General features: G+C 31.7%; 1 protein-coding gene across 1 annotated transcript; it reads left to right on the plus strand.

Annotated features, from left to right (window-relative positions):
* The first annotated feature begins 24,067 nt into the window (after nucleotides 1-24,067).
* Nucleotides 24,068-26,069, plus strand: LOC115703570 (small ribosomal subunit protein uS8my). The gene is made up of 3 exons (XM_030630798.2): nucleotides 24,068-24,269; nucleotides 25,233-25,393; nucleotides 25,629-26,069. Exons 1-3 carry the CDS (start codon nucleotides 24,140-24,142, stop codon nucleotides 25,725-25,727), a joined length of 390 nt encoding a protein of 129 aa, XP_030486658.1. The 5' UTR covers nucleotides 24,068-24,139; the 3' UTR covers nucleotides 25,728-26,069.
* The last annotated feature ends 1,030 nt before the right edge of the window (nucleotides 26,070-27,099 follow it).

Here is a 27,099-nt window from a genome sequence, read left to right on the forward strand (position 1 = left end):
AAACCGCATAAGGGAAGCATGAGCAAAAGTGAGGTGAGTGATTCGAAGACTCTCCCCTGGTTTCAATTCTGAACGAGCACCAGTGAGTTCAGAGTGCATCAACTCACGATCCATGGACATCACAGCATTGGATACATTCTCAGGCAATTGCAGAGCCTGAGCAATGTCCTTTTCAGAAAACGAGAACCAATGACCCCTAACATAAACTCTCCGATAAAGTCTAGAGTTCTCATCAAGGAAATCATCAGTAAGATTAGCATAAAACTCCTTAATAATGTTTGCAATGAATCCAATGAAATCAGTAAGAGTGTTTTCCCATTGATGAAATTGAATGTACTTTACAATACCATAAACACGATGGGCATGCAAATCATAATTCCTCTCACTTTCAAACTTACGGGTTGCATATAGATTCCAGTCACGCTCATTGTCTCGATAATAAAAAGTAGGACGACGGAAAGAGAGGAAGGGATATTACCGGATGTAGGATCTTCCATGGGCTGCTTGCCTTTGGCGACGGCAGAGGCCTTTCTTTGCGAAGCGGTTTTTGAACGAGGAGGCTCTGGCTCGAGTTCTGTGTCCTCACTGTCCTTCTCAGTATGCAGAGATACTGATTTGTCTGAAGAGACTTCCATTGGATCCTCTTCTTCTGAACTGGAACTCGATGAAGCCGAGGGAGGATTAGTCTTGAGTTTCTTCTTGGCTGGAGGGACAGTCTTCTCTCGAGATTGAGAGGCTCGAAGTTCTTTCTCGGTAGAGGCTTCTTTGGGCTCGAGTTCGAGTGGAAGGGCCTGTTGGAGTGGTGTCAGCCATTGATGCAGCAGGAGGAGGAACAGCCAATGGAGGAGGAGATTCCTTAGAGGATTCAGATGAGGAAGTCCAGGTGTGATAGGGCCTTACCGATTTGCGAGCAACTTGCTTGGGTGGACGTTTTGGCTTCTCGGCTTGAGATTCACGCTGGGGAAGCGATGAATCTCCAGGCTTTGCAACAGCAGGTTTCTTCTAATTTTTTAGTGTGCCCTAGATTCTTGGTTCTCACCATTTTGGAACTGAAGGAGAAGATGAATAGTGACAGACAAAGAAACAAGAAAGAGGGTTCGGGTAGGTGGTGAAATAAGTGTCAAAATTTGGTTTATATAACCTTGGAATCAAAACAAGAAAAAGGAAACCAATTTTGAAAATTCAAATGGTAACCGCCAGCCCATGAACCAAAAAAGGAAACCGCCCACTTCTCAACTCCTTTCCCCCTTTTTTTTTTTAAAAAAAAAAAATAAATAAAAGGAAACTAGAAATGCCAACAAATTTTTCCAAAAATAAATCAATCTTTCAAGAATAAAGACACATTACCATATAAAGATTAATCTTTACTTGGAAAAATATCAAAATAAATCAAAGAAGAATGAATGTTGATACTTACCATTTATGCACAAGATTTTCTTAACCCATGAAGCAAGTCACACGCCTCCCTCTTTTTTTTTTTTAAATTAAAACCGAAAATAAAATATAATGTGTACAATAAGTATATGTGATTCGAATCAAGCAGAGAAATCAAATATCATTGACAATTGACAAAGTAGAATACATGTTATGCTTTTAAGGAAAATAACTAATTAGTATCTCATGAAATAATCATACTTAATTGATGTTGAGGAAAAATATATGCATGTTACTGAAAATTGTGAACCAGGATTATCAATTGAATTTTAATAGAGGAGACTTACAGATTTGAACACACTTGTCAGACATAAGTGTGTGCAGTGAAAATAGGATCATTGTCCTTGGCAAGATTTTTCATTTTCGCCTTTTTCAATTTGATCCCGCAACTGGATGCTTTCACAGGTAGCCCTTTTCTATGGTAGTGCATCCTCATCATAGTTGCTAATTACAATGTTCCAACTTACTCATCAGATGGCTTTCACACCTCAGTATGGGTAGCTCTATTCCAGCAAGGGGCCTGACAAGACTGAAACAAAAATTGCTCAACTCTGTATAAGAACATTATTTATTCCCAGACACAGATAAAGAGTAACATGAACCTTTTAACACAACATCACAAAGTATGATCAGACTGAGATCCTAACTAATTATATTCCAAAAGCATAAACATGATTTGTCAAAATACAATGATAGAAGATTAAGAGCTAGAGATGAATCACATAACACTATTGTACAAGAATTATGAACAGATAAAATTAAACAATGCAAACTCCCAAAGACTTTCTGAGGGAGTCAAAGCGACTTGCATCTAGGGCCTTTGTGAAAATATCAGCTAATTGTTTTTCAGTATCAACATATTCTAATTGCAATGATTTATTCTCAACAAGTTCCCTGATAAAGTGGTGTCTAATGTCAATGTGCTTTGTTCTAGAGTGTTGAACAGGATTTTTGGAAATATTTATGGCACTAGTATTGTCACAAAAAATAGTCAAAACACCCAATTCAAACCCATAATCAATCAACATTTGTTTCAACCACAATAGTTGAGTACAACAACTGCCAGCGGACTATGTACTCGGCTTCGGCGGTGGATAAGGAGATGGAATTCGTTTCTTGCTATGCCAAGATACTAGATTATTCCCAAGAAAGAAACACCCTCCACTTGTGCTCTTTCGATCATCGGCATTTCTGCCCAATCTTGCATCACTAAAACAAGCAAGATTTGAATTGGTATCTTTCGAGTACCAAATTCCATAATCGGGAGTGCTATTAACATATCTAATAATCCTTTTTACGAGTGATACATGAGATTCCATAGGATTACTTTGATATCTAGCACACACTCCCACACTGTAACAGATATCAGGACGACTAGCAGTTAAATACAAAAGACTTCCAATCATGCTACGATAGAGTGTAGTGTCTACCTTTACTCCATTCTCATCTTTTGTTAATTTCAGTGTGGTGCTCATAGGAGTACTTACCTGCTTAGCCGATTCAAGGCCAAATTTCTTGACAAGGTTCTTAGCATACTTGCTTTGAGATACAAATGTACCTCCTTCCATTTGTCTCACTTGAAGACCCAGAAAGAAATAAAGCTCACCCACCATACTCATTTCAAATTCACTTTTCATTTGATCAACAAATACCTGCACTTCATGGTTAGATGTAGAACCAAAAACTATATCATCAACATAAATTTGAGCTATGATAAAATCAGATTTTATATGTTTGATGAAAAGAGTTTTATCCACACTACCTCTGTGATAGCCATGAGAAAGTAAAAATTGAGTCAACCTTTCATACCAAGCTCGAGGAGCTTGTTTCAGACCATACAAAGCTTTTTCAAGTTTGTATACATGGTCTGAAAATTGAGGATCTTCGAATCCTTTTGGTTGCTCAACATAAACTTCTTCATTCAAAATACCATTTAGGAAGGCAGATTTCACATCCATTTGAAACAATTTAATATTCAGAATACAAGCAATACACAAAAGTAAACGAATTGATTCTAGTCTTGCAACAGGAGCAAAAGTTTCATCAAAATCAATACCTTCTACCTGTGTGTACCCTTGAGCCACCAAACGAGCCTTGTTTCTCACAATTGTACCGAACTCATCACTTTTATTTTTAAACAACCACTTTGTTCCAATAACATTTATACCTTTTGGTCTTCGGACCAAAATCCATACCTTGTTGCGAACAAATTGGTTGAGTTCCTCTTGCATTGCATTGAGCCATTCCTCAAAGGTCATGGCTTCCTTCACATTTTTCGGTTCATATTGAGAAACAAAGCAAAGAAAGCTGATTAAATTAATATACCTTCTGCGAGTTACCATGCTTTCTTCAGGATTTCCAAGGATGAGATCTTTTGGATGATTCGGTTTGACTTCGGTGCTTGGTTCTTTACGAATAGAGTCGGTGATGATGTTTGGATGAGTCAAGATAGACGGTTACGGTTCTCCGGTTTCGAGTTGCGGCGACAGATTCATCATTTGCGGCATCGGCAATGGGTTCTTTGCATCGGGATCCGCTTGTTACAACTTCTGGAGGAGAATCCATGAGACTATCTATCTTGGCTTCTGTGGAAAACTCTGAAAAATCTCTAAAATCATCAACAACCACATTAGCTGATTCCAAAACAGTTTGAGTTCTCATGTTATAAACACGATAAGCTCTACTGTTTAAGGAATATCCAATAAACACTCCAACATCACTTTTAGCATCAAATTTGCCAATATGCTCACGATCTCTATAGACATAACACACACATCCAAAAACATGAAAATGACTTACATTGGGGCGCTTACCTTTCCAGATTTCATAAGATGTTTTTGAGGTACACAGACGAATAAACACTCGTTTATTATGTAGCAAGCTCTGTTAATAGCTTCAGCCCATAAGCGCTTTGTCAACTTCTTGCTATTTAACATCACTCTTGCCATTTCCTGCAATGTTCGATTCTTCCTCTCAACAACTCCATTTTGTTGAGGAGTTTTGGGAGCTGAAAATTCATGAGTTATACCTGTAGACTTGCAAAAATCACCATACACAGAATTTTAAAACTCCTTACCATGATCACTTCGAATTCGAACAATTTTCCCAATATTACAACCTTTCTCAACTCTTAATCTCAGACAAAGAGTTTTAAAGGCATCAAAGGTGTCAGATTTTTCTCTTAAGAAATCTACCCAAGTAAAACGAGAGAAATCATCAACACACACAAAGATATATCGTTTACCATTCAAACTTTCAACTTGGATTGGACCCATAAGATCCATGTGAAGCAATTCCAATACCTTTGAGGTATTGATATCGGTTTTCTGAGGAGCTTGTGAGTGATTTTTAATTGCTTCCCAAGTTGACACGGTTCACACTTACCTTCACTTTCCTTACCAAGCTTGGGAAGACCTCGAACAATACCTGCATTTGACAATTTTTTCATGTTTTTAAAATTAATATGCCCAAGCTTGGCATGCCACAGATCTGTGGTGTAGTTGATAGCTGAATGACAAGTAAACACAGGGGTTAGAGTGTAACAGTTATCATTGGATCGAAATCCTTGCAAGATACATTCATTGTCATCATTCAGAACATAACAATGATCACTATCAAAAGAAACAGTAAACCCTTGATCACAGATTTGACTGATTCTAAGTAAATTAGCCCTCAGTCCTTCAACTAACATCACATTTTTCAGTCTAGGTAACCCTTCAAAATTTAGAGTTCCCATACCAACAACTTTTCCAGATAGGCCATTACCAAAAGTGACTTCTCCACATTACATAGGCCGAATGTTAGTCAAAAAATCCTTGTCACATGTCATATGTCTAGAGCAACCACTGTCAAAATACCACATTTGAGATGCAGCGGTTTTATCAGAGAAACCAGCTAGACACTTCTTTTTCACCCATATTTGTTTCAAACCTTTATGTTTCTTTCGAGATTTTTTCAAATTATCAAAATAATTTGTTTTAAACAGATTTTTCAACGTGAAACATTTAGGTCTGATATGTCATTTTCTACCACAAAAATGACAGATGGGAACAAATCTTTTTACCTGAGATCTTACCCTTTTCGAAAATCCTGGAGATTTTGCAGCATCAGAAACTGTTACGGCAGAGTTTGTAGCCTCAAGGTGATTCGTTAGAACACTAGATTTTACAAACTTCGTGACTCCAGAACTTTCCATTCCATTAGAACCAAGGCCTACGAAACCTCTCTGACCTGCATTCTGAGCTTTTTCAAAAATAGAAGATCCAGGATTAAGCATTTGAACATTTTTCTTAAAGTTTTCAAGTTCCTTCTTTAATAGAGAGATTTTTTCATCTTTATCACAAAAACTTGTCTCATATTCTTTTATTTTCAAATTACACATTTCAATCTGATGAGACAATTTTTTATTCAATTTATTCAACTCTCTATTTTCAGAAGCAACCTGAATCCATTTTTCATACATGACTTTGTATGATTCAGCAAGAGATTCTTCACAGATTTCAGACTCATCTGAATCTGATTCCTCTTGTTTGGTGGTGTTATTCAGACATACCAATTTAACTTTCACCTGTGAATCACACAACACATTAGTCAAACAGAGGTTAGGGCAACATTTTCAGCAATATCTTCATCACTTTCGGTTTCATCATCACTCCAAGTGACATTGAAACTTTTCTTATTCTTTTTCAAAGTGTTTGCACACTCAGCTTGAATATGCCCAAAACCTTCACATTCCCTGCACTGAATTCCCTTTTTGTTAGAGACAGATGGTTTAATGAAAGTATTACCTTTTGAACCTTTCGAAATATTCTTTTTATTTCCCATCTTTTTCATATATTTCTGACAATTCTTAGTTAATAAAGCAATCTCATCATCACATTCACTATCAGAATTTTCATTATCAGCAACTTTCAAAGCAATACTTTTACCTTTATCAGCAATAGATTTGGGTTTGTCCTTTTGTTTAATCTGTTGATTTAATTCAAAAGTACGTAAGGAACCCATCAATTCTTCCACTTTCATAGTGCTAAAATCTTTAGCTTCCTCCATTGCCAAAAGTTTAGTATCAAACCTTTCTGGAAGAACTCTAACAATTTTTCTCACAAGAACAGAATCATCAAGCTTTTCTCCAAGAGCAAAATATTCATTAGCAATGTCAGATAATTTTTCATAGAATTCAGTTAAAGTTTCATTATCAGACATTCTAAGCTCATCAAATTTAGTTTGAAGCATGATAAATCTAGATCTTTTCACATCAGAAGTTCCTTCAAACTGAGTTTGAAGAATCTCCCAAGCTTCCTTAGCAGAAACACAAGATGATATAAGTTTAATGTAACCCTCACCTACACCATTAAAGATAGCATGCAAGGCTTTGCTATTGTAGGCAGATAGTTTATCATCTTCAATAGACCATTCCAGTTCAGATTTTATAGTAGTATTACCTGAAGAATCTGTCTCAACTGGAGGAGACCAACCTGATAGAACCATTCTCCACGCCTTCTCATCTTGAGATTTGATGAAGGCCCTCATTCTAACTTTCCAATAAGGATAGTTAGAGTCATTAAGCAACGGTGGTCTAGAAATAGAACTTCCTTCTGCAAAAAATGACATTCTAACAAAAACGTTATAGGACCACACTAAGAGTTTAGTGTCCCGCTCTGATACCAATTGAAAAACCGTGTTTTTGCAAATGTCAGTTGTATATAAGAAAATATAAAAACTGTAAGCGTTTGCAGCAGCAGAAAGTAATTCTGCTACAGCAAAACTGAACAGGCAGAATATAAAATATTTGCAGAAAAATAAATAACTTGACATAAGAGATTTATACGTGGTATCAGTGTTCTCACGAACACTCCTAGTCCACGGGGCCACGCCCAGAGAATGAAATCAATTAATAAAGTATCAAAATTACAAAGACAATTGACTTAAACAAGTTTAGACTCCCTCTAAAGTATTGCCGCAGTCCTTTGTAATCCACTTTATGAATCTGACTTCTTAAAACACCTTCAAGCCCAAACTCCCTTCGTCTTTGAAGTGTGAGTGCTTACTTCCTCCCGAAGTAAGGCTTCAACAAGTCTTCTCCCGAAGACCAAGTGCTTACTTCCTCCCGAAGTAAGGCTTCAACAAGTCTTCTCCCGAAGACCAAGTGCTTACTTCCTCCCGAAGTAAGGCTTTATCAAGTCTTCTCCCGAAGACCAATCTCTTGTTCAGTCAAGAAGTTCTTCACAACCTCTAGGATAGAGTAAGAACAGAAATAGAACAACTAGAACCTAGATGAACAACTAGGCTCTCACAAAACAAAGAAAAACTCTCTTCTCTCAAAAGATAAATGTAGAAAATGAATAATGGAAGAGGTAATTCGAATGGTTGCTCTCTAGGCTCTATTTATAGATCATAGAAACCAAAGAGGCAACCACAAGTTCGAATTAGCAGCTGTACAAAAACTTTCCAAAAGAAACACGATCTGCTACATCAGATTCGGATGCTGACGAAGCAGATCTGCCCAGAAACAGGAAACTTACTAAAATCGGGTCTGATCTTCTTTCAATGCTTGATTCTTGCCAAAAACAGATTAGATATTCTGATTGTATCAAGATACAATCGAAATCAATAAGGAAAAGGCAATAAACCAAGTTTCCCTAAAAAGGACAACTTTCCAAAAGAGAATTCCTTCTCTTTTGAGAAGTTTTCAACAAAGGAAAGTTCAGCTGAAAGTGCAACTTTCCAAACAAGGAAAATGGCAACTAAAAACCGAATAAAAGAGGTAAGAATTCGAACATGAATGCATAGCAATCTTACCATAAAAAGGAAAAATTATTTTGTCACCTAACTTGCCAAAAAAGGACTTTACAGACCCCAAAGAGAAACCACCAGATTGGACCCAATATTTAATAGATGAGACCGATGCCATAATCAACTCCACCCACCGACTATCAAAATCCATCCTCAAGATCATAGCCTCCAAAAAAAGTCATTCAACCTTATTATAAGCTTTGCTCATATCAATCTTCAACGCCATCTGACTTACTTTCCCAATACTTTTATTGGAAATTATTTTACCAGGATCTTAGATCTACTCACAAGTATGTTTATTAACATCCTAAATAAGAACTTTCTAAAACGATAAATTAAACACATATAAAGTTTAAGAAAGCTTACATTGGGTGCAGCGGAATTAAATGACTCCTTCCGTTCAGATATCTAGCCCTTGATTCTTTTCTGTAGCAGAGGATTATCAATATCTGAACCTGGATCTCTTTCTCTGAATCTTTGATGCTGAAACTCCTTTGCTGATGATCTTTCTTCATGATCTTCCTCACTATGATTGAGGTATTGCTTGATGTGTGTGGGCACTACTCTAATCACTAAGAATTTCGAAATTCAAGAGGGAAGGAGAAAGAGAAGGGTCAGCCAAAGATAGGGAGAGAGAAGGCTCAGTTTTTTTCTGAATCAGAAGTGTAGAAATTTAAGTGTAAATTTCCTGAAGCCTTCACTATCTATTTATAGCATTCCACTAGGGTAAGGTTTGAATTATTTGGCATTAAAATAATGAAAATATCAGTTTAAATTTCCTACAAAAGTGGCCAGCCCTATACAAGTGGATTCGGGCCTTACTTTTTGCAATTTTGCAGTTTTATCTTTTCTGCATCTGATTTTCTCAAAAACGCCAATTTTCAAATTCAACCATTTAAATGCCATTTCTAACTATTTAATAACTATAAATAATTATTAAATAATATTGTCATTTATCATATTTATTAATTGAACCATACAAAGTATCATAATTAACAAATATGCCCCTATAAACTCTTTCTTTACAATTTTGCCATTACTTAGTGAAAAATTCACAAATAAACATAGTCTAATTTGAGAATTATAATTGATTAATCAAAACCAATTACATGAGTCTTACAAGCAATATTATCTCAACTAGTGGGGGGGCCATGGGTCTATATAACCGAGCTTCCAATAAGTAGATCAAGAATTTAGCACTAAAATTCACTAACTTATTAATTCTTCGTTGAATCCACGCATAGAACTTAGAATTGCACTCTCAGTATATAGAATGCTCTATATTTTCCACCATATAGACACATCATTAGTTATCCATTGTTATAATCCTAATTTGATCAATGATCCTCTATATGAATGATCTACACAGTAAAGGGATTAGATTACCGTAACACCCTACTATGTATTTTATCCTTAAAACACTTGACCCCGTATAAATGATATTTCAACTTATGTGAAATGAGATCTCCACCATTTATTTTCGTTTGGTCAAGCTCGAAGGAGATCATCCTTTACTTACTATTCGCCAGATAGAAGCTATAGATTCCATGTTTATGCTAGCGCTCCCACTCAATTGCACTACCGTGTTCCCAAAATGTACGTATCACCCTGACCTAAAAGTAGGCTTAACTAACAAATCAAAGAACACGAATAGCCTTTCAAGATTGAGCCTAATCATAACAGGATTAAGAACATTTGATCTAGGATCAACTAGGCGATATTGACTTGAATAGATTTTACGGTAAGTTTAATAAATCTAAGTCAAAGTTCAATATCGGTCCCTTCCGATGCATACTCCATGCATCCAACCTAAGCTTTACTTTAACCAATGTTCTGGAAAGAACATAGTATTTCTCCAAATACAAGTAAACTCTTGTTGTAGATTATCATATCAGTAAAACCCCGTGTCTGATAAATCTAGGAAACTTTATTCACATAGTCATGTACTTTCCAATGTGTTGACGGCACAATAAACAGGATCAAGTATGTGAAAAGGGTTTCAGATGAATTTATACATTATGTACATATAATCATGAAATAGATCATGTGAACCATGCAACATTAAATGTTATTTCTGATCTATATTAATAAGTAAATCTGATTATATTGAAATGAGTTTTATTTAGGGCATAAAACCCAACAAACTCCCACTTGCACTAATATAAAACAAAAAGTGCGTTTCAAATAATCTCAACACCTTGATATATAAATCAAGTGTAGTAGTAGTAAACTCCTCGTAATAGGATCTGAAAGGTTGAATTAACCACAACCTTTTCTCCACTATTACTCTTCCTTTAATCACAAAATCATTGATAATGTGAAATTCCTCTCTATATGTCTACTCTCTTGGGATACTGGATTCTATATCTTTGGCAACTACTTTTGGTTAATCAGGAAATTAACATTAGTAGTTTAAGGCAATTTGGAATGATGCCAAAAATGTATAGAACTTTCCTTAGACTGAATAATTACCTTTCCTGCAACTTTAACATTCAGTCCCTCTCTGGTAAACCTAGAGACTTCAGATAGGTTTTTACACTTCTCCAAAATCACTATTCCACCCCCAGAGTAACCACCATCTTATCAGAAAGATTTACTAGCACAAAGGCAAATTTCGAAATCTGATATGGTGTAGTCTAAGAGTTTTAAACACACCCTTATAGACTAACATATAGTTCCTCTTCTTAATCTTAAAATTTACTTGATTGTCTTCCAATGTTCTTCTCCTGGATTAATCTGATACCTACTCATTACTCCCACTCAACAACAGGTGTCTGGTCTAAGGCATACAAAAGCATATCTAAGACCTCTCACTGTAGATATAAGAAATTCTTTCATGGCTTTATCTTTTTTGGAATAGTTGAAACTTTTCCTTAGATAAATAAAATCTATACCTAAGAAGTTGTGAAGCTTCTATAGATTGCCATTAGAAAGAAAATGCTTCAGCATCTTACTAAAGTAAGTTGCTTGCATTAGAGTAAGTAATTACCAGGTATACCACAAGCCATAGGTTTAGATAAACTCGAACCTATAATACTAGGAACAGGAAGTTTTGTTAAGTCCATTGAATGGACTTATAAAACGAAAATTTCCTTTTATGTCCTTGTAATAGAAAACTTTAGGTTACTCCATGTGAATGGATTAAACCATAGTTCTATTGGCTTTCTTCTTAGTTTCTTATCTTGACAATCCATTACTTGTTTAAACTCACAATGGATTTTAATCACTAGTGTCTCCCAAGTCATAAGAAGGTGAGTTCCTAGAAACTCTCCCACTACGACAAGGCACCGTGAATTATGTCTAAGAAAACTAAATGGTATTGATCTCTTCGGTTGTGACAAGACAACAGAGGCAGTGGGATCATCATATGTTATATAAGATGATAGAACACTTTTGGAATCAAGAATTAAATATCTCCTTTATTTGCTACTTGTTTTTCAGACTTAGTCATTTTCTTAGAAAAGTAGTATTTGTTTGAACAAACACTTTCTTATCTATTGACAATGGGATGGTCCACCCCTAATCACTTAGAATAGCTAACAAACCATGGTTAATGGTTCTAGCTTTTCTTAAGATTTTGATTAGGTCATCCACGAATCTAGTAATAATTTACATTAAGTACCCAACCATTACATCATTCTGAAATTGTATTACCATAGAAGGATTTAGGCAACGACTAGTAACTAATCATCAATATGCAACTCGAAATTTCTGGGGAGGTAAGTTTGGATATAATTCAAAAATCAATTTAATGATCTTTGAACTGAATATCTACTAACTATTTCTCCACCCCTATCAGTTCGCAAGATCTTTAACCACTTACCTTAATGGTTTTAACCATTGCTAGAAATTAATGAAATTTTTCAAACATTTCAAATTTCTTTGCTAAAAGGTATAATCTTGAGTTATCGTTTTAAGAATACAACGAAAAACTCATATCCACCCTTGAATGTACATCCATCTGCAAATGAGATGAACTACTTTCAGTGGATATAGGCATATTAACTCTTTGCAGAGATTGATCTTGTCAAATCCACTATGAACAAGATACAAATGCCATAGATAAAAAAATGTGGTAGTGTCTTTTGATGACATAGGTTTAGTTACATCAAAGAGTTCTTAGAATAGTGCAAGTGGATCCTGGTCACAGAATACCTAACTCATATTCCATACAGTTTGAATCCATTAATAAAAGATGGATATTAAACACTTGAGAAAGTGTAACTGTATTGTATCTGGAATTAGAAATATAAGAAAATTTCTGTTTGGATTCTAAAATTAAAGTCAAAGACTTAAATTCAACCAAATATAATGAGTAATTCTTTCTTGGACCACCACTATTAATACAAACTCTAAGTCAGATTTGCCCATACAAGTAGGAGATTTCTAAGATTGAGGATTTATATCAATTGGGAATAGAATTTCGGGATTATAATCATATGCATCATTTAATTTCTTAAGAGAAAATATAATGACATGAAATGATTTATAGACCATTCATCCAATGATATATATTTTGAAGCTAATTCGAAATGAATAACCTAAGAGGAATTAGGATAATTTCGTTTATAAATAAGAATCCAACGATGCTTCGATTAGCGAAAGACAAAGTAATCTTATTTATGTAATCTTCTTGTTTCATATTGTAAAAATACTAGTCTAAGGTGTCATCAATTGATGAACAACTAGATGTTGCATATACAATATTTATCTTTCGAGATCTTACATTATTATGTATGTCTAATGGTGAAAATCCATTAGGGATTTATCTCATTAGAAAAACAAACATGTTAGACCAACAATGAAGATTCGAAATTAAACTACAACTTAATAACAGAAAATAACATGGTTCAATATAAATTCATACACAATTCAGAAATTATTAAACATATAGCAAGTAGGAATGACAAGTGAAAATACTAAAACTTACAATCCTAAATAATTTCCAAGGTTTTCAACAAACTGATACAGTGTCCCGGTAGGCGAGAGTCAAAGTATCATTTATTGAATAGAGTTGTCAGCTCATCTAAAATAGAAACCATTCTAGCAACCTTTTATTCGATCAAAATAAGAATCCAACGTTGTCCCGGTAGGCGAGAGTCAAGGTTATTCTCATTTTATGAGCTTCCACCATTGTTTCATGTTTCATAAGTTTATCTCTAAGTAGTCACCGTAGGGGAGAGTCTAATAGAGACGAAAACTTACAAAACACTTATCAAATGAAATCTTACGGTGTTAAATGCGTTCAACGAATAACCATCCATAGGGGGACGAAGTCTAGCGTCTCGAGGTTATATTGAAAACATTTAACTTTTGTAAGACCAACAATGGAGATCGAATATCTTAATAATAATCAAGCTCATTATTTAAAGTGAGTTGTATTTTCTTTGATTCTCTTTATTTAATTTATTTATTTTAAATATATATTTATTTAAAATTTCCAATTTAGAATGAAAAATTCTAAATATAAATTTTAATTTAATATTTATAAATTTTACTTAGATGGATATGAAAATAACATGTATTTCTTCCATCTTAGTAATAATTTCCAATAAATATTTAGAAAAATATTCAATTTAAGTTGTTACAAAATTAATATAAATTAATTTACAACTCAAATTTAATTTTCTATAAATATATCTTGCATTTCGAAAAATTAAAGTATTTAAGAATACAATTTTCGAAAATGCATGTTAAAATAAAAAATTAATCCTGGAAAAATTATTCTAATTTAATGTTGGCCCAAAATTAATTAATAAAATTAATTTACAATAAAAAATATAATTTTCCTATTTAATTAAATATATAAGAAAAATTTCAAATATTTAAGTATGATGATGAAAATCAACTTAAATATTAATTTTCTATTTAATTAAATACACTAGAAAAATACTTCAAGCAAAAATATCATCTATCTAGATTTTCCTTTGACTAATTAATTCAATTTCTAATAATATATTTTAATTCAATTTATTTTAAATTAATCAATAAATGAAAAAATCATTGATTTAAGTTGATCCAAGAATTAATTAAAATAAATAATTAATTTACAACTTAATCTATTTTTCAAGATAAAATTCGAAATTCTAGCATTTAAGAAATGCAATTTCGAAAATTGATTAATAAAATAAAGAAAAAATATATTTTGAAAATTATTTAAATTTAGTTGAAAAAATAAATTTCAACTAAAAATAATTTTCTATTTAATTAAATGTCATGAAAAAGAAATATTTAAGTATGATGATAAAAATCAACTTAGATATTTAATTTTCAAATTAATTAAATGTATTAAATTCAAGAAATAAATAATTAAGTGTAGAGAATGCTTAATTATTAATCTCTAGTTTAATACTAGGAAAAAATATACTTAAAATAAATTGTACCAAAATTAATTATTTAAATAATTAATTTCACAATTTATAATATTTTCCTATTTAATATTAGAAATAATAAGTAGTCTAGAAATAACTATCTAGAAAATATCTTATTTGACTAAGTATCTTTTCCACAAAATTTAAAAAAATATCTAATTTAAGTTGTATTAGAAAAAATCTAGAACTTAAATATTTTTCAAATTTAAATTTAATTAAATATCAAAAATTAAGTTGTAACCACTTAATTTGAAAATATTCCATTTTAAGTTAATATTCGAAAAGATATTAACTTAAAAAATATCTAAAGAATCTTAATAACCAATGCCTAAAATTCCTCAACTTAATTTTGAAATTTGAAATTCAAAAGATATTCAGATTTAAGTTGGTTAGTTGTAGATAACTAAATATCAACTTAAATAAGAATATTTAATGAAAAATTTAAATTAAGTTCCAGAAAGAATCTAGATGGTTATAATTCTATATTTAATTAAATACAAGATAATACATATAGTTTAGCTTAGAATAAAGAATTCTTTAAACTATAATTTTTCTTAAATTAATTTCAAAATAAATGAAATTAATTATGTTGCTAATCAATTTTATTAGGTTAAACTAGTGTAATTAAGCTAGTACAGTTGTTCAAATCAAGCAAATGGGCCTTCACAATTGGGGTGGTTCATGTGAGGGGGTGCTGGGTTCAGTATGTCGTACCCACTTCTATGGCTCCCAACTCTCACACAAGGCCCAAAAGAGAGGAATTTAACCTTAATAAAAACAACTGTTATTAATTGAATAAGCCCAATAACTAAATGGGCCTAAATAAATTCTATCAAGAATATGATAATTTATTTTAGCAACAATAACCTATATGTATCTATAATCAAATTAAACACATAGGCTCACACAAGCACACTTTGGATGGGTCCTATCATGTTGCTAGGTCATACACAGATGAAAGAAGATTGTAAATATACCTGTTACAAATTATTAACTTGACCAAGGGAGCCATCAGATCATTAGATCTGGCAAAAAGTAACCATGGCTATTTGCAATCAAGTAATAATAGGTTTTGAAAACTTACAAACAAGCTAAAACACATACTCCTGCAACAAGGTTAGCTGGATAGTTGGATGTAGGATTTATTTAATTTTAAATTAAATAATTAATTTCGAAATAATTAATAAAAAAAATTCAAAAATTTTTAAAAAAAAATTGAAAAATAAAAAAAAATTTCAAAATTTAATTAAATATTTAAATTTAAAATTAAACCTACAATTTTTGAAAAATTAGGTTTCAACCAACCTAAATATCATTTCAAAAAATTTGCTAACTACTTTTAAAATTTAAATGTTATTTTATAAATAAAAATTAAATAAAAATTAGAAAAGATAAGTTAAATATATTTTTCAGATTTTAAATTTAATTTAAATAAATAAAATAACAAAATTTAAAAGTTAGCAAAATATCTTACATATATTTAAAATTACATGATTATAATTATCTTATTTTAAATTTAAATAAGGTCAAAATATCTAAAAAAGATTTAATTTGAAAAATATATATAAAATCTGACCTTAAATTTAAAATTAACATAAGATATAATCAAATTTAAAAATAAGATAGATTTTTAAGCAAGAAGATAGATACTAATTCTATTCAAATTCAAATTACACTAATATCTTGAATTAAATTTTAAAAATATTAAATTAATTCAAAATGATAATTAGAATTGAATTAGGAATTGTAATAGTATAAATACAAAACTATACAAAAAATCGGAAGTTAATTACATGAAAAAGCATGAAAAATCGAAGAAAAACGAAAAAATTGTGAACTGTACGGACAGTTTTCGCGATCGCAGGAAAATTTCAGCACAGCTCCGATTTTTTCGAATCTTCAAAAAATCATAATTAATTCAAATAAAATCGAAATTAAGTTCTGTAAAAGGCTAACTTGCTTAATTTTTTCCATACTATCCAATAAAAATAATTCTAGAAACAGAATCGTAATTATTTTTCACGAAAATTTACAAACATCAATCAATCATCAAATAACACTCAATACAACATGATACCATCCAAAAACATACAAACAATCGTTTTAAAGTCCAAATTTCTTGCAAGTAAATCAATTACCATGGCTCTGAGGCCAGTTATTGGAAATTATTTTACCAGGATCTTAGATCTACTCACAAGTATGTTTATTAACATCCTAAATAAGAACTTTCTAAAACGATAAATTAAACACATATAAAGTTTAAGAAACCTTACATTGGGTGCAGCGGAATTAAATGACTCCTTCTGTTCAGATATCTAGCCCTTGATTCCTTTCTGTAGCAGAGGATTATCAATATCTGAACCTGGATCTCTTTCTCTGAATCTTTGATGCTGAAACTCCTTTGCTGATGATCTTTCTTCATGATCTTCCTCACTATGATTGAGGTATTGCTTGATGTGTGTGGGCACTACTCTAATCACTAAGAATTTCGAAATTCAAGAGGGAAGGAGAAAGAGAAGGGTCAGCCAAAGATAGGGAGAGAGAAGGCTCAGTTTTTTTCTGAATCAGAAGTGTAGAAATTTAAGTGTAAATTTCCTGAAGCCTTCACTATCTATTTATAGCATTCCACTAGGGTAAGGTTTGAATTATTTGGCATTAAAATAATGAAAATATCAGTTTAAATTTCCTACAAAAGTGGCCAGCCCTATACAAGTGGATTCGGGCCTTACTTTTTGCAATTTTGCAGTTTTATCTTTTCTGCATCTGATTTTCTCAAAAACGCCAATTTTCAAATTCAACCATTTAAATGCCAATTCTAACTATTTAATAACTATAAATAATTATTAAATAATATTGTCATTTATCATATTTATTAATTGAACCATACAAAGTATCATAATTAACAAATATGTCCCTATAAACTCTTTATTTACAATTTCGCCATTACTTAGTGAAAAATTCACAAATAGACATAGTCTAATTTGAGAATTATAATTAATTAATCAAAACCAATTACATGAGTCTTACAAGCCATATTATCTCAACTAGTGGGGGGACCATGGGTCTATATAACCGAGCTTCCAATAAGTAGATCAAGAATTTGGCACTAAAATTCACTAACTTATTAATTCTTCGTTGAATCCACGCATAGAACTTACAATTGCACTCTCAGTATATAGAATGTTCTATATGTTCCACCATATAGACACATCATTAGTTATCCATTGTTATAATCCTAATTTGATCAATGATCCTCTGTATGAATGATCTACACAGTAAAGGGATTAGATTACCGTAACACCCTACTATGTATTTTATCCTTAAAACACTTGACCCCGTATAAATGATATTTCAGCTTATGTGAAATGAGATCTCCACCATTTATTTTCGTTTGGTCAAGCTCGAAGGAGATCATCCTTTGCTTACTATTCGCCAGATAGAAGCTATAGATTCCATGTTTATGCTAGCGCTCCCACTCAATTGCACTACCGTGTTCCCAAAATGTACGTATCACCCTGACCTAAAAGTAGGCTTAACTAACAAATCAAAGAACACGAATAGCCTTTCAAGATTGAGCCTAATCATAACAGGATTAAGAACATTTGATCTAGGATCAACTAGGCGATATTGACTTGAATAGATTTTACGGTAAGTTTAATAAATCTAAGTCAAAGTTCAATATCGGTCCCTTCCGATGCATACTCCATGCATCCAACCTGAGCTTTACTTTAACCAATGTTCTGGAAAGAACATAGTATTTCTCCAAATACAAGTAAACTCTTGTTGTAGATTATCATATCAGTAAAACCCTGTGTCTGATAAATCTAGGAAACTTTATTCACATAGTCATGTTTACTTTCCAATGTGTTGACGTCACAATAAACAGGATCAAGTATGTGAAAAGGGTTTCAGATGAATTTATACATTATGTACATATAATCATGAAATAAATCATGTGAACCATGCAACATTAAATGTTATTTCTGATCTATATTAATAAGTAAATCTGATTATATTGAAATGAGTTTTATTTAGGGCATAAAACCCAACAACTTTTTCATTTCAAATAAAGCATTATTTCAAAAGATACTATAATATTGTCAGTGATTAGTGTCCCATGAATGAAAGCACTTTGAGAATCTGAAATATACTGTAGAGCACACACTTCAAATGATTAGCCAAGACTTTTGATATCACTTTGTAAACCACATTACATAAAGCAATAGGTTGCAAATCAACCATAGATTCAACACACTTCTTTTTTTTTTTTTGCTTAGTTATATTGTTTAATAGATGTTTTTTTTCTTATTTTTTTTTTTAAAAAAAAGAACTATTTAATTAATTTTTTTAAAAAATTATTTATATAATTTTTTAATAAATATCACCCCTAGAAAACACAAACATATTATAAATGACTATTTGTTGGTGTAGTTTTTTTCACTACTTTTGTGCAATGAGGAGAATTTATTACTTAATGATTCATACTAAATATGACACAAAATAAAAATATGATACCAAATAAAATAATTTTGTTTAAAAAATATCACTTTTTATATTATTTACATTAATAAGGAATAATAGCTAATTTATATATAATTATACATATTATGAACAACTAATTTATTATTTTAAAACAAATTAAAATGAATAGAAGGAAAGGTAAAGATTATACACCAAAATGGCATAAATTCAAAAACCCTTTAATTTTTTTTAGAAGAACATCAAGTTTATTAAACTAAGAAACATAGATGAGAATTAGAGAGAGAATTCCCTCTCCTTAAAACACACTAGACACATGGCTAGAAACTCTAGCTTTCTTTGCTAGTCCATTTGCAAAAGTATTCAAACAACGCTTAATAAAGAAAAAACTACAATATGAAAGTTTGTTAACTAAATCTAAAACCAACAAAGATAAGTTCAAAAAACCCCAATCAAGGGGACATTTCTTCTGGTCCAACGCCCTGAGCACTTCTTGACAATCTGAGAGAATATAGATTTTACTCCAAGAGTTTTGAATAGTCCACTCAAGAGCACATTGGATTGCACGAGTCTCCGCCTCCATTGTCGACTCTGCTCTGACTTGTTGAGTACTGTAAGCCCAAGAATTGTTTGCCAAATTAATCATGACCACCGCTAGTCCAGCAGTGTCATCAAACCAGGACACATCAGTAAGGAAAACAAAGTCAACCTTGTCCCTGTACATTCCCTGCTCTTCAACAAAACTCAACCCTTCACAGTTGTTTTGATCTTCTCCAAAGGAAGAGAAGTTCGAATAAGAGGTTAAAATCTTTCCAACAATAGCTTCTGCTTTTGCTGGTGTGCTTTGGAACTTGAAAATATTTCTTTATTGACATGCCTCTTGAAATAAACATCCCTCATAAATTAAAAACTTATGTCTATTGATACCTATCATCAAAGAAAGTTTCCATAAAATGAATCACTGAGTTTCTCGGGATGTGCTCAACCAAACACGGAAACACTCCAGCAAACCACACTGCCTTCACAAAGACACAGTCACGAAAAAGATGAAGATAGCTTTCTTCATGGTTTGCACAAAAACTGCAGTCTTTATCTACAATAAATGGCAATCTAGAGTTAGTAGGAAGAGTCTCATTCCAAACTCTCCACAACATTACTGCAATTCTTGGATGAATTTCAAGACTCCATATCTATTTCCAAATCTCTTTTTTAGGGCCCAACTGTTGCTCTTGGTCAATTTGGTAAACATATTTGATAGAGAATACCCCATTCTTCCTATCTTTTGAAATAAGTTGATTAGTATGGGGAAGAGATATTCTAGTAATAGAAATAATTTTTCTCCCAAGAGACTTCCCAAAAATCTACAAATACACCGATTCAGTTCCTCCCATTTCCACCTACCAAAATGGTCAAAGAAAGGTCAGTCAACATAATGCCTAGCATTCTCAACAAGAGGATTGAAAGCCGCTCTATATTCTAGCTCAACCATGGAATCCAAGCAGTCTTCGAAGGATCAACAACGTACCCCAGAAGCCACCAAAAAATAAGCATTATCTCATAGACGCTTTGCAAAAAAACAAAAGTATCGTCAGCATATAGTTAGTGAAATATTTCAAGAAGTATTATTTTTTTTTTTTGACAAAGTGATTAAAATCACTCATGAATTTACGACGCCCACGTCCGCCACCGACGCTGGAACCTCCTCGAACCAGGATAGCTCATCGTCTAAACACAGAGCATGCTTTGCCAACCATAGGCCGCTAAAATCTTAGAGCGAGCCCCATGGGATAAAACTGCCCCCGGAAATTTAGACAATAAAGATATAACATCTTTCAACAACGCTCCTAACTCAATAAAATACTGAAGTTCCACCTGAAAAGTATCAAAAAACAGAATAAAACTTTAATTAGAAAACTATTCAAATTGAATAGAATCAACCAACCACCAAGACTAAGCAACTAGATCTCCCTATAAAATACTAGAACTAGCCAAAGGGAGTAACCTTTGGCTAGTAACAACTAAATTATAGCATTCTACTTCATAACCTTCATAGGATCCATATTCCATACCTTTACCCTTTTAAAAATAAACATAAATAAAAAATTTCTTTTAATATCCATTATTCCTTAAATATTCAAAATATTATATACTAATTATTTCATTTTATCTCTTAAAAGTATTACTTATTTTTAGACTAAAATATGTCAAAATCCTTAATAAGTCAAATTGTTTATTATTTTATTTATAGCCTAAAACATGATATCTATAATCTTTATTCAGCCTAAATTAAACCAAAATTGTATTAATATCCTTAAAACTTAAGATTGCACTCTTCACATTCAAAAATACATTTTTTCTAATACCACTTAATCATACATTTAATTAATAATATTAAATTAATATTAATTAATCCAATTCAGTATTATGACATAATGCTTCCTTATTTATTATTTAAAAAGATGACCTCCTAATTATTATACCATTCAAATTATTATAAAAACTATTCATATTAGTATCTTCCTATACAACTAATAAGGCAATAATCTCAATACTTCATTTACTTCCCATTTATTTTAATATCTTCCCAAAAATAAAAATAAAATAAAACAAAATATTCTTAATTCACAATAAATGTCCCTACCTCCAATTAATTACAAAATCCCACATTTATAATTTATATATCAAAATTAATATTATGTTATTTATAATATTATGTTATCTGTAGTAAACTCATATTTATAATTTATATACTTAAAATTAATATTATGTTATCCATAATAAACTAATAAGGCAATAATTTCATAATTACATACTATAATTGTTAGCTATTAAATTTTATAATATTTTATAATTAATGATATCTTGTAATTTTAACAAAATTACCCTAAATAATTAGGGGCCAGCCATAAATCAGGGAAAATCTTAAAAGGCACCAAAGCCATAAACAATGGCGCATGTCATCCATCAAATTTGTACTTTTATTTCTTTCATAAAAAAAGCTAATACCACTCATCCAGAAATTATTTAAAAATACAAATAATGTAATAATTTTGGTACATTCTCATAATATTGAGAACAAATCAAAATTCTATAATAATTTGACTTCCCAAATATATCTGAAGCAATATATTCTCATTAGACCATTAGTGTTCCCACCTCCCTTTATTACAAGATCCTCAAAATTCTTATTCTTTAATTTATTTAATTAATTATAATATTAGAATCTGAATACTAAAATTCTAAACACGAAAATTCCTAAAAAATATAAACCAAAATATAGCTAATAGGAATTAGCGTTTAAAGTAAACCCTCTTAAACTTTATTTCAGTTTAAAATATTCTTTAAATCATACCTTAACCAAAATAATTATTTTATTCCGACTAATAAATCTGTATAGTGCATAACTTTAACTTTAAAATATTATTCTGTCAAAATTTTCTTATACATTCAATACCAAAAAATGTGAAAATTTAAACAAACTACCCTAAATAATTAGGGGTCCAACCATATAATAGGTGCTAAAGCCTTGTAAGGCGCAAAGCCATAAATAATGGCGCAAAATAGAACAAAATCAATATAAAACAAACCTATAACAAAATTAATAGTATATCCCATTATATCAGCTCACCCAAAAAAGAACAAAATCAATAACAAACAACAAGATGAAATCAACTATCCACCATTTCAGCCTTCAACCCAACACAACACTGACCGAGATCTCCCAGGCTCAAAACTAAATTTAAAAAATTTAACCCAAAAACTTCATCACACTGTGCAAACATACAAGCAAAAATTCTAAAATTTATAGGTCTTTCACTAACTCAAAAAGAAACCAGCATAAATTCCCAAACAAACCAACTACAAATAATCTTAATGAATTAAAAACTAAAGGACTAGTGTTATCTAGATTCACATACTGTATGTATATACAATCTGTGGCACAAAAATGAAAAATAAAATAATATAAACTAGAGAAATAGTGTTACTATATTTTAGAAATCCGTCTCCTATGGAGAAATTGGGATCTCATGGGCCAAGAAAATTTAGGGGATTAAAGATTTTGGGTTCGAAAAGATATTTCTAAAATTCATAACTCATATGAACATCTAAAAAGAATGGAAGATTTAATTCAAAAACAAAAAAGAAACTCACCTCATAATCGAGTTTCCAGTCCAATCCAAAAGAGGATCTGAGATATCATTCAAATATGATCTTTTGTTTTCACATAGTAATATATTTCTTCTGCTTAATATTCCTCTTTCATAAATTAATAAAAATTTTAAGCGTGAATGAAACCAGTCAACACAACCTCCATCTGTAATATAAATTACTAATTTGCATCTCCTCTGTGTATTCCAAACATATTCTTTTGATATTAAAATTGATAAAAGTAAAATATATTAATGAAAAATAAAAGTAAACCCTAAAAGTAGAGATCGTGCACTAAAAACAGTGAAATACTATAAGCAATACAATGAAAATTAGAGATTACAAACTATTATAGATCCATAATTCCAACAAAGAAAGCCAAAATATCATAAAGAAAGAATAAAAGTTGAATGTAGAGAAACGATCCAAATAGTGCAAAAGAACAATCCTATCATAAAAAAATATAGAGCTCTACCTCTCTCTAATCTTTGAGATGAAAATGTGAATTACTTGGAATCCTCTTAATGGACTAGTGAGGATCAACTTCAATACTGAAATAAATTCCCAAAAGATTTTTGAAACTCAAAAGATGTCACATTTTATAGCCTCCAATGGAGAATGTGTTTCTTTCATTCCTTCAAGAAGTATTATTCTTAAAGGCACGATTTAGTTGGGGGTAAAAAGTTCACTAAACATGATTAATAATTATTCTTAAATAATTATTTTTTATTTTATCAAAGCGGGCTGTTCTGCAAATAGCCTATAATTTGGGGATCGATAATAATTTTGACATAGATTAAGTGTGACTTTTTTGCCGTAAAAGACTTAAAAACCCTCGGTGTAGGTCTTTTTCAGGTATCACTGAGTTCGGGTTTTGGGTTTTAGCTCCGTCGGAAGAGAGAAGAAGAAGGAAGATGGGGAGAAGAATACTGAATGAAGCACTCAGATCAATGGTGAATGCCGAGAAAAGAGGGAAATCCATGGTGGAGTTGAAGCCTATCTCCACTGTAATGTCTTCTTTCCTCAATATCATGAAAAATCGAGGTAAAACCCTTTATGTAGTTTTTTTCTTTCTTCAACTATTGCTGAAAGATTTCCCATTGTTTAATTGTATCGGTATCTCGATTTGGATTTGGATACTCGATGATTTTGTGTGCATAAATTTTGTTGTTTTGCAAATTACAAGATGAATAACAACAGGACGAAAATTTCAACAAATTAGCCTTTTGTATATCTGAACATAGCCATTACTTTCTATCAGTTGGTTTAGTAATGGGATTAGAAGGGGGTGCATATTTTCTTAACTTCAAATGAATGATCTGGAAAACCCTTTTTATGACACTAGCGGCTGGATTGATCATATTGATTTTTCTTCTTCTTGAGTGAATTAATGCCACTCTTAGAAGGTTGGTAATTGGACTTGGAAATTGGTAGCTGGGTTAAGCCTGAATAGTAATTCTCAAGAGTTTTTGCAGAAATAGATTTGATTATGAACTATGAAGAGCTTATAGTTTTCTTATTTGATTGAGTTGTTTTGCAATGCAACTTTAGATATCTAATGGGGTTCACTATCTGTCAAGTACGCATTGCCAGCCCGATGTGTTTAGGGGCCGGGTGTGTGTTGCAGGAAATTTTGCTGCTTTTCTTGGTAACAAAGCTTGTCCTTGTTGTGCTGATTCTTTGAGAACCTATGACTCTCATCATTTGCTATATCTGTTTAATATGATCTCGGAATTACTTGACAGCATGTCTTTGAAATCTTTATGAAATTATTGATATTTTATTAAAATGCATGAATAGGTTATGTTTTGAAACTTGAAGCTCTTTGCATTCACCTGTTCAATTACTAGTTTTAAATTTGAGAAAAGGCTTTGCTGCAGGCTTGGATGCTTTGTCTTTCACTTCATTTTTTTTTTTATCAGAATAATCCTTTTGATAAGAGTAATGCTTGTTTGTTAGTTTGTTGTTGTATCTAACAGCGTCCCTAACTCACATTTTAATTTATAGGCTATATTAAGGATTTTCAAGTTTATGATCCACATAGAGTGGGGAAGATAACAGTTCAACTACAGGGGAGGATTAATGATTGTAAAGCACTTACTCACAGGCAGGACATCAAGGCTATCGAAATTGAGGAGTACAAAACACGTACTCTTCCAACGCGACAGGTTTGTAGACCTGTTACATATGGCATGTCTGATATGATTTAACCTAGCTTGTTTCTTTTCCTTGCTGAAAGATACTTGTTTTCATGGTTTAGCTTAGTTTGTTTCATTTCCTGTTGGAAAGAGAATGTTAAGGATACAAGTCATACTGCCAGTGTTTGTTTTGGTTACAATTTGATTACAAAGTTCAAAGAATTGGAACCTTTTAACTCACTTGGCATCTCTTTCTTCCTTACAGTGGGGTTATGTCGTGATTACAACTCCAGATGGCGTTTTGGATCATGAAGAGGCTCTTAGACGCAACGTTGGCGGTCAAGTTCTGGGATATTTTCACTAATCAACATTGTATGTATGACAGTTTTCACCGGCAAAAGGGTGTTATGGTCAAAAGATAATTAGGGACATAAATTCATTTTTCCTCAACTGAAGTGACAGGCCAAGTTTAAGTTTGTATTACCTTCTATAATGTCTTGGTCGGTATTGCTGCATGAAGTGTTTTCTCTAGTTAAATTGAGGACATGGGACGTTTTAATCAGCATCCAAACTTGTTGTTACCCCTTTCCTTGTGTAGAAATAGTTTTTGATCTGCATCTAAATCTGATCCCAAAGGACAGGATCATTTTACAGACCTTGATAAATGATTGGATAAGAAAGTAAATCGAATTTGGTTCTTTTAATATATCACATCTTCTAGATTAAATTTGTCAATGTAATCTGACAAGAACTTCAGTTCCGTACAAAAATTAGAACCATATCATGAGAAAAACATACCATTTTAATATCAGAAACAAGTCATTCAACACAATCATATTCATGGATGGATGCAATTATTTATCCAAACAAAACAAGTTATTTATGAAAATGACAGCTTTCATCTGAGGCATTTGCAAATGGTGATGCCATCATCAATAATGGAAACAAGGGAGATTTGGATTTGAGGATCGGCTGCGATGGCTTTGCTGAAGTCGATCGTGGCCTGCCTTGCAGACCTTTTAGTCTCATGAACAGCTTCTACAGGCAAAGCAACGGAGCCACCCCATAAGGTATTGTCATAGAACAGAGAAGAGATATGACCCGTTTGATTGCTCCGTTTACTTTAATTTTATTTTAAGTTATTTTCTAATATAAATATTATTAAAAATAAATGGTATAGTTTTAAATTTATTATTATTTTAATTTCTTTTATAATTTCAGAAAAAAAAATCAATTCTTTTTTTATTAAGGTATCCTCTAATGGAGAGGGGGCAGTGGCCGGGCCGCGGTAGCCGTTTCAGACCTTGCCTCTCCGCGACCCGTTTACATGGAATTATTTGAAAAGAATTTCATTTTTTTTTGTACAAATATCTATTTTCTCCAAGTATTTTTTTTTTTTAAAAAAAATTGAAATAGCTCTAATTACGAATAATCTAATTGAAAATGGAAAAGAAACGCTTAATTATGTGCATAAAATCTTTCTATATATCTATATAATGTTGTTGTTAGGGCATGTAAGGTGGCAGATTATATGAGCATTCTTTTTATTTTTCTATTTTCTCAATTTTTCTTATTTTTTTTATTTTTATCTATTTTATTATTCAATATAATAATATTAATTAATACAGTTAATGATGGAAATCAATAGACACAAACGTTTTTTTTATACATTTATATATATAAATAATAAATGCATAAAATGTAATTAAATGAATTCATTACCACTATTTATTTGG

This window comes from Cannabis sativa, chromosome 1 (genome assembly GCF_029168945.1).
Source record: "Cannabis sativa cultivar Pink pepper isolate KNU-18-1 chromosome 1, ASM2916894v1, whole genome shotgun sequence".
Lineage (NCBI taxonomy): Eukaryota > Viridiplantae > Streptophyta > Magnoliopsida > Rosales > Cannabaceae > Cannabis > Cannabis sativa.